General features: G+C 38.9%; 1 protein-coding gene across 1 annotated transcript; it reads right to left on the bottom strand.

The window, feature by feature from the left end:
- Positions 1–840: 840 nt before the first annotated feature.
- On the bottom strand, positions 841–9,114 carry GZMK (granzyme K). The gene is made up of 5 exons (XM_068532775.1): positions 9,037–9,114; positions 8,613–8,760; positions 3,672–3,822; positions 2,639–2,908; positions 841–1,202 (listed from the first exon to the last, which is right to left on the bottom strand). The coding sequence occupies exons 1-5, from the start codon at positions 9,098–9,100 to the stop codon at positions 1,041–1,043; spliced, it is 795 nt and encodes a 264-aa protein (XP_068388876.1). The 5' UTR covers positions 9,101–9,114; the 3' UTR covers positions 841–1,040.
- Positions 9,115–12,186: the final 3,072 nt, after the last annotated feature.

Below are 12,186 nucleotides of genomic sequence, written 5' to 3'. Positions count from 1 at the left end.
CATTTTTCTCACTTCTTATCCCCCACCTCTGGCAACCACCAATCTAATCTGTTCTCTGTATCTAAGAGCTTTTTTTTTTTTTTAAAGACTCCACATATAAGAGAGGTCATTTGGTATTTGTCTTTCTCTGTCTGACTTATTTCACTTAGCATAATGCCCTTGAGGTCCATCTATGTTTTTTGCAAATGGCAAGATTTCCTTCTTTTTTATGGTTGAATAATATTCCATTGTGTGTGTGTGTGTGTGTGTGTGTGTGTGTGTGTGTATACACACCAGTTTCTTTATTCATCATCCATCAATAGACACTTAAGTTGTTTCCATATCTTGGCTATTGTAAATAGTTCTGCATGACGTGGGGGTGCATATATCTTTTTGAGTTAGTGTTTTCATTCTCTTCAGACAAATATCCAGAAGTGAAATTGCTGGATCACATTGTATTTCTATTAATTTTTTGAGGAAAAATTGTTTTTAATTTCATATTTTGTTTTATTGCAGGTATTTTTGTATGTTGCTTTAAATCCTGTTTGGAACAAAATCTGACATAAAAAAATAATAAGTACTATCTAAATATTTGTATAAACCTTGATGATTTTTTCTTAACTTGAGTTGGGGTGTTTGAATTTAGTGTTTCTTATTTTAAAAATACAGCTTAGGATGATCCAGCAGAAATCACAACATAAATCTGATTAAAGGTGATGCCATTACTGTCTTGTTTAATCACCTTTTTGCCCTTTTGGGGGAGTGTGCGTGGAGTCGGGGAATATATCATTCCCTGTATCCTATTTCCATACAAGACAAGCAGACAGTCTTCTAAATTTTATTCAGAATAAGATCGGCAGAGTAGAAATACATCAGTGGTACATGTGAAAAAGAGCTTGATTCCTTAACAAAATCAGTCCTAATGGGTCAGGAGTGTACCCTAACTGTGCTCCACTTTAGCTACATTCAACTACCTCTGAAGATAAGTTGGCCTGTGGAACATATTATGAAACAAAAATGAAAACAAGCAACTAGTAGAGCCAAGAAAATCATGGGTAGTCTTAGTTTGCATGAGATGGGGCCAAGTTGCTTTTGATCCAAGCCTGGTATTTCCAGGTTAATAGGATGTAGATTCCAGGTTTCTTGGCATCACCACATTTACGACCTCCAGAGACTAGGGCGTGGAAGGCACCTTTGCAGATCAAGGGGCCCCCTGAGTCACCCTGGAAAGAAGAAAACGGGCAGATACTTGGTAAGAAGCTGTTGAACTTTTTCAACCATCAGCTGTTAATTACTCAAAGGATTATTATTTGGGTTCTTGGTTTCTTTGTGTCCTGCAGAGTGCCCGATACAGCCCCTGACGCAGTATAGATTCTCTGTGTCTCTGTCTCCATCCAGGACCATGGTTCTGTCCATCTGTCTGTCTGCCTCTCTTTGTCCATGTCCCTGTCTCTGTCTAAGACTATGTATATATACATCCTTCGGTAATCAGTGACTGCTGAACTTTATTCATGAAGAAATGGGTAGACATAAAGTTTGAAATAACCCACTGAAATAAAAGAAGTTTTCAAAATTATGAATTTCATTTTGGTGCTCATGGATTTGAAATCAAGTTGCTATTGAGACTGGTAGAAAAGAGCAATGTATTCAAGTAAATGTCTTCGTGGCAGGTGCTCTATCTTCTCTATCATTTTTTTCTATCGTCATATGATTGAACGTGGGGCTCTGCACATACCCAACACTTAGTAAATACTTGCTCAATGAACTGATTCTTGAGGACTCACTCTGACAACAAAACAATAAACAAAAATTCTGTCAAGGAAAGTGACAAGGTGATAGAGGGGGAAGCCTGGACTTTCAGATAAGGAGCTGGCTTTCAAATCTAAAGAGCAATCTTTGCCTCTGCTGCCACTCACATCAAAAACTGCAGTACTTTGTGCTTGGCTGGCTGTGAAAACAGAGGCTGAGGGGGATGATGATCTTGGGGCACCGCAGTTACACATGATCTTTGTCATCATCATACCCTCCCCTTGATAATGCTTAATATAGTATAATGTGAATATTATATTGTATTTTAAAAAAAATTAGTAATCCATCTGTGCTAGGTAGCCTTCATCACCTGTAAACATGATCACCTATTTTTTTTTTTTTTACTACCTCAGGAAACAGAAGATTTTGAAAAGCATGACTGTTGTTCCTTTTAGTCAGTTAGCAGTTAGTCAACATTGTTTAAGAAACACATAATATATATTTGAACTTTTTGCATTTGAGTTTTAGAAGACCTGTCTATTCGTTTAAAGGTGGTGATGGTGGGGGGTTGAGAAGTTATCTTCTAATCACCACTAGTGACCTCAGAGTTGGTAGGCTTTCTAAGGGCGGTAATACTCCTCAGCGGAAGTCTGTAAAAGTTATCAGATATAGTTAACTATCCTGATGAACAAACACTTAATGAGTGTTTACTACGTGTTGTGCAAGTACTCATGACGCATTTGCATTGGTAGATGAGAAAGCATAGAGAACACCGTGCAGGATTGGAGGGCACCTGTCTGGAGTTGTGATGTGATGTTCTCCACGCCTCTCCTCCTCGGTGCGGGTGTGCAGGTGGGGCCTGAGTGTAGCTCAGCAGCCTGAAGTGCCTGTTTGAGTGAGGGGTTCTTACCTGGCAGGAATCCTTCTGGCCTCTGGCGTCTCCTGCACATATCATGTTTTTAGTTATAATAGGGTCGTGGTTGTAATAACTTCGGCTGTTGCAAACTTTTCGACTTATGACAGTAACAGTGACTTCTCGCAGGGTATCAGAGGGCCTAAAATATTCTGGGTCAGTGGCTCCCCAGCCAATAACCTGGCATTTTGTTCCAGCTGTAATATCATTTTTGGCTCTTGGGTGGAGCAGTTGGACATGTTTGTTGAGTTTTGCGGCCGTGTGAAGCTGACAGATTGAAAAGAGAATAAATTATCATTTGTCCCCAGTAGTATCATTAGCCTGAGTGATGTCTGTGTGGTCCCTCTGTGCTAGGAGGGCGTCCCTCTTCTTGAATCTACTCTGGTGGTAGCCCACAGCTGCATCTATGGTTGCTGCTTTCCTGAACATGCTCTTCGTTCCCCTTAGAGCTCAGTGACCCTGGGGGAGGGAGCTTACACAGAGCAGGAATTTTGCCCAGTCTCAAGCAAACTGGCCTTTGCTCTGCATTGGATGGTTTGCTGTGGAATAACATCCATAGGTCATGACTTTGAGGGCTGGGCTATTTCCTGCTAGATAGGACCCTTGAGTATGGTCTAGACTAAGTTTGGACTAGACTAAGTATGGTCTAGACTAAGTTGTAACTCACTTCTGTATCTCTGAAGTCACTTGCTTGGCTCTGTTATATAAGTGACTTGTATTTTTCACTTGCTAATGAGAAAAGCATTGGGGAAAAAAGCGTGGATCCTTGGGCCTGTTGGGATGTTCTCCTCCCATGTATGCGAGCATCAGAGCAGTTTTAACTTGTATAAATACAGCCCAGATGCATCTGTGATAACTTCTTGTTTCTCTCAAGGCAGTAAATGGAGCAAAATGGGCCCTTATAAAATATGTCACAATCACCTCGAACATGGGGAGAGTGCCAACAACATCCTTTTGTGTAGATGATTTAACAACTGAACTGTGCTGTATAAGAATGTAGGAGAAACTGAAGGAACGCAATGCTACATACCTCAACCAGCATAATATCATTTGATTTAGGATCTGATGTAAACCTTGGGAATCGTATGAATCTTTTAATCTCAAATGTTTGTTTGGAGGCCTCATTCTTTGAGAGAGAGTGTGCTCCTAAAACCACTTTGGAAGACTGGTCTTTGGCAAACCTAAGAAAAGCAAAGAGAATAGACACCACAGAATGATTCTCAAATCTTCCAGTGAGGAGTAGAAATGGTGGAGGGGGCCATATACCTACAGGAATAAGGGCCAGCTCCAAGATAACCTGTGTAGGATTAGGTGGAGTGACAGAGGTGTCAGTGGACCCAATCATGAATGGATGATAACAAGGGCCAAACCCATCCCACTGCAATTCCCCAGCCTTGCAAAAGAATATCAGGACGTGTACCCTACTGTGGGGAAAAAGGAGTGAAACCCTAAGTGACTGAGATCAAGTTTACAATAAAGTTGTGTTAATTTATATAAAAATAAAGGAAATTATATTTCTCAAGTTTGTGGGTTGTGATTTATATCCACCATTGTTAAGTTTTTTTTATTGAGGTAAAATATACATAACATGAAATTTATAACTTTAACCATTTTTAAATGGTTCTGAGGCATTAAATACATTTACAGTGCTGTTCACCCATCACCACCACCATCAATATCCAGAAATTTTTCATCTTCCCAATGTTAAGTGTTTTAATAACTAAAAGGTAAAAAGGTACAACTCTACACTTGCTAATCTGGTATGTCTAAACCTCATCTCAGGGCGATATGGAGAAGTAAGGTCCATTAGATGGCTTTCAACTATACTCATATGTTCTGTCCCCTCAGTTAGAAAGATGATTTAGACAAGAAGGGAAAACTTTCCTCAAGGTGAAAAATCATTTGAAATTAAGACACTTTAGAGTTAGTAGTCATTGATAATTCCATTGTGGAGATTTAGAGGATAAAAACTGGTGAGTCAGATGAAGGAACAACAGTTTTTTTTTTTTGAAATCTCTAGTCATATACAATTTTAGTACCAGTGTTTCAACAGTTGATCTGACTTACTGTATGTTGAATAAAATTATATTTACATCTAGTTATGAAAATATAAATTTTTTTTTTGAGATCTTGACAACACCTTGGAGCCATTGGCATACTACAAAAATATCCCATTTTAATGTGTGTTCTCAGGAAACGACTTCAAATCCTTTTTTGGAAAAAGGAGGGGGATAAAAAGAATTATATTTGTTTACATGTAACTATTTCATTGTCACGTGGAAAAGAGGGCAGATTACAACAAAAACACACATACCCAATAAACACACATATATACATATGAATAAAGATTAATAAAAATTAAAAAGAGCACAGAAACATACGGAAAAAGGAATAAGAGGTTGTTTCAGGTTTGGGGAGCCAGTATACAGCTATGGCGGGGTGGGTTTGCATATGGTAGGGCTGTGACTGCTGGGAATTACCGTTTTTTGGTTTCCACCAAAAGAGTTTATTCTGGTTTATTTTGGGAATTCCAGCTCTATTTGTTGAAAAGTTTGTCTATTGCAAAATCAGGATGGGGATGAAATTTCTCAAAGGATGTAGATTGGATTTCCCAGGATTGATTCAAACTCAAATTCAGCGTACTCACTAAACCCAAAGCTTTGGAGGGGAAGGATGATATAAAATCCCTGGGACTACTGATATAATAGAAAAGATGGATACTTACATAAATAACTAACACAGGAAGGCTGGGAGATACAAATACAGGACGTGGAAGATGAATTCTGACTAGGGGAAGGGCGCTGAGAAAATGTCTGTTTTTTCTTCATCTTCTACCAATTTCCTTGACTTGTTAATGGCTTTGAAGTGTTTTAGTTATTTTTGTCTCCACTGGGACATGTGAATACCAAAAACAATGCAAGCAGACCATGAATGTTTTCTGAACTTTCCATTTCTAGATACACTTCAACTGTAATCTGTACTACAGAGGTCAATTTTTTTCTGCCCACAGGATACCTGGAATTACCTGAGTTCTAGGATCCCACCTCCTTACCTAAATCCAGGTATGAATTCCCACTGAGGAGAAGTAAAAATACTAGTGTCTCTTTGGCACAGTGCAGTGTTTCTCCACAGGTGGTCTTTGGACCACCTGCGTCAGAATCATCCGGACGTGTCTGGCTGCAAGGCACCTCTATAAGCCCCGTGCCAAGCCCCTTCAAGCCTCTTATTTCCTCTGACACTCTGCCTTGGCACTGAGCAGTGTTTCTGCTTAGACCCATTCCTCTGGGTGTGTTAGTGAAGGTAGGGTCCCTATTTTTGGAATTCTCTTGCCTAAGAGAGGAGGGAATTACCTGGCTGTCAGAGATGGGCTGTCATGGTTTTATCCCATCAGCACTACTGGACCATGATATTTGTTCCTCAGTGATTACCATGGAAGGTACAGATATTAACATAACATTAGGTGACATTTATTAAGTTACTGTAGTGTGCCAGGTTTTGCGCTAAGCATTTTACATATTTTCCCTCATTTAAACCTCACAACAGCCCTGTGAAGGAGGTATTATGATTATCCCCATTTTGCAGATGAGGGAATTGATGATCAGATAAACTGACAAACTTGAGAAAGTCCCACCGATATTAAGCGGAGGCTCTGGGATGCAAATGCAGGGGGGATTAAAGCTTCTTTGGTTTGAACCTGGGGTCTGGATTGGTAACAATTCTACTCTGGGAGCCTTGAGTGATTTGGGATGGAGTGAGGCCATGTGGAAGGGGCTGGGTTGGAGGGGGGCGGTTCCATCTATTCACTGGCTAGGCAGGTGAGAGGATGGGGGAGTGTTCAGTGGGAGAAGGCATTGGAGGAGACTAAGGAAGATGGTGGACAAGAGTTGGTGAGAGTTTTGCTCCTGATAAATTGAAAGGCTGAAAATGTTATACAAGAGGATTTTTTACTGGTTTCCTTTTATAATTGGCATGGCAACTAATAAAGGGGCCAAGAGACTAAGTGAGGAACTTAGCATGGATGGGTAGTGAGAAGGGAACACCCCAGATTTGGCCCCCTTCACCATTTTGCTGAGAGAGGGGCCTGGAGTTAGTAAGCTATTCTCACAGGATACTTGGGAGTCCATTTGTGGGAAGCCACCATTGAACTATTTCATAAATATTTTGGATTTCATAAAGCTTTATGTTTTTCTAAGCACCAACCTGCCTACATTTTTACACCCAAGTGTCCTGTAGAGGAAATCTGATCCACATATTCTGCAGTTCTTTAAACTACAGCCATTTAAAATAATATTTATTAAATAGTGGTTTTTTTTTTTTTTTTTAATTCCAAGACCTCTTTTTCCCAATTTTTCAATTTGGGAATCTATTTCTGCTGAGTCAAGTTCACTTGACAAAATTTAAAATTCAACTTAATAATACTATTTATCTTTGGATAGCAATTTATGGCTTGTGAAGGACTTCACATACTGTGCATTTAGCTTAGCAAAAACCAAAACCAAAAAAAACCCCTCCCTTCCAATTTATTTCCTCTTTTCTATCCAGCATTTGTTCAGCATTTATAATAAATCAAGCTCTATGTCTGGGGAGGTTATAATCCGTTTGAGTGTGTAACCACAAGCATATTTGAAGATGTGCATATTCTGAATTGAATGAACATTTATTGATAGTCACCCTCTGCTTAGCTGGTCCCCAGGGGACAAGTGCCCTAGAAAAGACAGAATTGATGAGGACACAAGGGTGATTTCTGTGACAGCAAGAACCCTGCTTAAATGAAGTAGCCATGTTAAATTGGAAATTAGTGGCTTGCTATTTAGAAATAAAACAGAAGTTCTCACAGTTTGCAGGCTTCAGAATTTCTAATTTGTGTTCAAACAGTCTCATTAAAATGGGGCAACCAAACAAAATCCCCAAAATATGAGAAGCAAGTCAATTCAGTTGTTCCATTTAGATATAACTGATGCCTAGAGAGTAAATGATTATGGCTAAGAGGTTCTTAAGTGAAGTGCTGTCATATTTGTAAGGAAAGGAGAAGGCCCCATCTTTTCTTAGCTTATTCAGGCGAGAAACATAAGGAAGAAACATACAAACAAAAACCACCCCCCAAGCTGAAACAAACAAACAAAACAACAAAGGCCAAATTAGTTTTCTATTGCTTTTCCTTTTGTGATGGTAGCGGCATCCCAAGAAGGGTTTTGGACATTTTTAGCTGAAGTAAGAGAATCATAGAATGAGAGGTTATAGTCTGTCTTTAGAAAAGCTTTCATTTGAAGTATCCCAGAAAAAATAACTCTCTCTCTCTCTTTTTCTTTGTAAATCATCTATACTTTTTTTTTTCACCTAGTTAGATTGTTGGCCCTTACAGCTGTGATTCCCAAACTGTGGGCCTCAGACCTCCGTGGTGGGCGTTGAGCAGAGGAGTTAAGGTAAGGGTCTCAAAACGCTATTAGCAAAAAAATAAAAAAATTAAAAAAATAAAAAAAACAAAAACAACAAAAAAAGAAAACTCTATTAGCAAATCAGGCTCCTCATACATATAACAGTAATAAGAGCTGCAACTTATTTGCAGCTTACTATGTGCTAAGCATGCTAAAATATTTAAATAGATAACTATTTAATCCTCAAAACCGCATGAAGCAGTTATATACTACTATTATTATTTCCCATTTGTAAAATGGGGTGCAAACTCAGGTTGTCTGAGTTCCCCTAACAAGGTCAGGAATACTGCCGCTTCAGTTATAACTGTTGCTGTGTTCCCAGGCATTAAAATGAAGGATTTGAATTTGTCTATTGGGTTGCCTAGATCTCCCAGAAAAGGAGAACTTGGGGCAGAATCGCGGATGTGTGAGAGGGTAAATAAACTCCAGCAGTTGGTCAGTTATCACAGAAGCTAAGGGTAGATCCAATTCTCTCCTGGGAGAGGCGAGCTTCTCTTCTAGCCGACTTGAGGAAACACAGTAAGCCTAATACTCACCGAGAGTGGCAGTGGGCTGCTGTCAGCACCCACTGCGGATGAATCAGCACTCCCCCGCAAATGTGATTGCCGCCATACTGCATGGAAGCCATAAATGGCCTGGAATGCGGTGACGCTTCTCTCCCTCCGATAATCTCCATGTTGAAACCTCCAAAAGAAAACCAAAAGATTTAATGCAAAAGGTCTAAGCAGATTATTTCATGTAATTCTTCTTTTGACAGTCATTATATAATTTTTCAAAGATTAAAAAAAATCTTTCAGTCACCTAATAGTTATTATAATTTTACTGATGAACGACTGTATAATACATTACACTTTAGAGGGAGCTACATGGAAGTAAAAATTATTTTCATTTATAATGTAACAATACAATCACTAGAAAATCATTTAATTCTCACATGTGGTAGGTACAGGAGATACTTACACTCTGGAGTCATGTAAGTCCCAGCTATTAGGAAACATAGAAAAAAAGAAGAAAACTTAGTCATTTCAATGGCTTGGATCTAAGAAGCCCAGATGAAATATTGTGACTGTATTGGTGAAGGAAGAAGAGTCTGAAGACTGAGTTTCGATTTTGCAAATTTAACTTTCTCACCACAAGTGTTCTAGAGGTAAAGTTTTTCACACCTAAGATTAAAGGTGTATATCAGTTTGGGGAGTTTCGGAATTGTGCTTTTAGCGCTTTTTAGAGCAAGGTATGTGTGCCATAAAGTACTCATTTCTGTAGTTAACCATTTTCAATACCTGTATAAGTATTCATGTTATAAATGGTGAGAGACTAAAAAATATCCAAGCCATAAGAACTTAATGAAGTTCAAAGATGTTCATTGCTCTAAAGTAATAATTACTATTTTTCCTGGCAGAAAATGATGCCTATCATATTTAGTTTCTCTCTATTTTTCATTTGCACATAGATTTATTATGCAGAGAGACGTGGAACCTTGCACAGATCACGGCTGCTTTACAATGAGGCTTAGCTAAAGCCTGAACATCATCCAGAGAAACCCATATGTTTTGTAGCAAATTTATTCCTAGTCATGCCATTTTCTCTAAATTTGACCAAATTTGGTTAAATTTTCGTTACATTTTTGGAAGATTTCATAATGTTATTAAAGGGGAACATTGGCAACATATTTTTAATTCTGAGTGTCTCTTTTACTCATTTTTAATTGAAAATGACCATGTGTTTATCCAGGGCCTTAATAATAATATCTTTTAAAAATCAAGGACTGCACTTTGTCACTCTCCCCAGGAACAGATGAAACACATTGCCAGGCTTTCTACTGTACTTTCTCCTTTACTACAAAAGGTATTCGACTTAAGAGTCTACGAGATTCTGTTTGTGCTGGGTGCTGATCAGTAGTGCAAATGTTATAAAATGAGTATGGATAGACAAGTCAGGCACCATGCATGACCCCAAACACTTTGCAGAAACACTGACCAAAATTTACCTTGAATTAACAGATCTTATTTTCCTTTTTCTAAGATATATGTGTCCTATCTTTTATTTTTTTTATAAAGGAGAATTGAAATACAGAGCTATTTTTCTTGGCAGATTGCAAAAAACTCCTACTAAATTGCTCACTAGCATAAAACAGTGGGAATAATAAAAAACAATATTATACTTGTATATTCTACATTATAATTTAATGTGTCTTAAATTATTTCCAAAATTCTATTTACATGATCATTTATATGTTTTCATGTCTTATGTCTGTGAGGAAGGCAGGACAAACTACTATTTTTATGTTACAACTGAAGAAATAGGTTCAGAGAGGCTAAGTAATTTGCCTAAGGTTACACAGCATACAAGCTGGACCAAATCATTTGCCTGATCTGAAATAACTTGTATGTTAATAAGTATACCACCGGAGCACAGAATTTGAGAACTATCCTGTTTGCACTTTACCAGGATGCAGCAACAGTAAAGCTCTCCTGCATGGTAAATAAGAAGAATTAATAAAACCAATGCAGAGTAGTGACTTCCTGTCTCATAGACCTGTGGGTGAGACAAGGAGGAGCCGGATTAAGAAAAGCCACAAACTTAAAGCAGATTTGTCGTTTCCAGCCAAAGGTCCTCGTTACTTTTCAAGTCATTGTTGTCACTGTTGGTGTGCCTTGATGGATTCCTCATGTGCCACTTCTGCAAGCTGTAAAGTGGGCTTGATCATGCCAGCTCCCCAACTGTATTGCAGTGATGTTGGGAACATAAGAAAGATAATGTGTGACATGTGGAAGTGATTTGAGCTGTGAGGAAGAAGTGAACTGTGTAAAAGACAAAGCTTCATTTTTGCTGGGGTGGCGGGGGGCATGTTAAAAAAATCTCTCTGCTGCTTATTTCTGTGTAGTAAGGACTAATATCCACATAGATTTTTACAAATTGCTAGGCATTTTCAACTCTATTTCCTGGGAGGTGGCTGTCATTAGTCTTGTTTTGTGGATAAAGACTTGCTGGAGATTACTGACATAGCAGGTGGCAGATCAGTTCTTAAACCCTTAGGTGCTGGCTCCAGGGTCCATGTGGCTTTCAACCTGACCACATGCCTGCCCTACTTTGAGAAGTTCTGGGGCTTAGATGCTCTAAGAGGCAAGCTGGCTGTGCAGAGGGAAAAAGGATTTAGCCATATACACTGCAATTAGACATGGTGAGATTTAATTCAATTGGGAGGTTTTTTTTTTTTTTTTTTCTTTAGAATTTTTGGGTTTTTTTTCCAGATGGTCTCATAACTCTTTCTTGTAGCTGACCTGGAAAATTCTGAGAATCATGTTGGTTTATAGTAAGGAGTTATTTGGTTTGGGCTTTAAACCGATGCAGGGGTTAATAGTATCATTTGTTGTAACATTCAGGACCCTGGATTTGAGAACAGTGGGCTGTGTAACATGATGAGCTCCAGCATCTAATTTATTTCTTGGTGTCGGTTTTTGTTCTGTTGAGTCTGCTGCGGGGAGAGCCGTGTTTGCTTTGGATGAATTTTGCAGCAGCTGTGCTGGGCTGAGCAAGTGTGAGGCGGTGCTCCGAGCGGGACTGCTTCACAGGTCAGGGGCCTTGAGGTTCTCCTTTGCTGTGTTGTGTTCAGCTGTCCTTATTAGCTGTTCTTGGGGATGCTGATTTTGAGCCCCGGGTTTTTGTTTTCCTCCATCCCTACTCTCTCTCTTGACCCTTCTGTGTTTCGAGAGACCCATACAGAGCAGTTGTCTGGAAGCTCCAAAGGACATGTGTGGTTCTCTCTGTTGGGCTTCCATCGCATTCATTAGCCACGCCCTCTAAAGCCTTGTCACTCAAAGGATGGCTGCCAGACCTGTGCCGGTGTGTGACCTGTTCATTACCCATCTAGGGCAAGATGAGAATAGAAATTGAGAGACAGAGTTTAGAAGCTGTTACAATCATTTATCATGACTCTGTACTAATTTATTTTATTTAATGAAATGTAATTTAATGTCTGTCCAATCTAATCATATAATAAGGCATGCATTTTGTATGCCTTTCTCAAATTTTAATTTAATTTTCCTACTCATCTGTGTTTTATTGTATAAAAGTATCAGTCCACGATGAATTGAAACAAAAACCAAACAA

Source organism: Eschrichtius robustus, chromosome 2, assembly GCF_028021215.1.
Source record: "Eschrichtius robustus isolate mEscRob2 chromosome 2, mEscRob2.pri, whole genome shotgun sequence".
NCBI lineage: Eukaryota > Metazoa > Chordata > Mammalia > Artiodactyla > Eschrichtiidae > Eschrichtius > Eschrichtius robustus.
The sequence above is the reverse complement of the archived record's forward strand: the minus strand, read 5'-3'. Positions and strand labels throughout refer to the sequence as shown.

What these genes read in the sequence shown, in the direction of transcription:
- GZMK (XM_068532775.1), bottom strand. Translation starts at nt 9,100, where the DNA reads ATGACTAAGTTTTCTTCTTTTTTTCTATGTTTCCTAATAGCTGGGACT. An exon ending in GACTTACATGACTCCAGAGT is followed by an intron (nt 8,761 to 9,036) that starts GTAAGTATCTCC and finishes TTTCTTTTGGAG; the next exon opens with GTTTCAACATGGAGATTATC. An exon ending in GCCAGAAGGATTCCTGCCAG is followed by an intron (nt 1,203 to 2,638) that starts GTAAGAACCCCT and finishes TCTTCTTTCCAG; the next exon opens with GGTGACTCAGGGGGCCCCTT.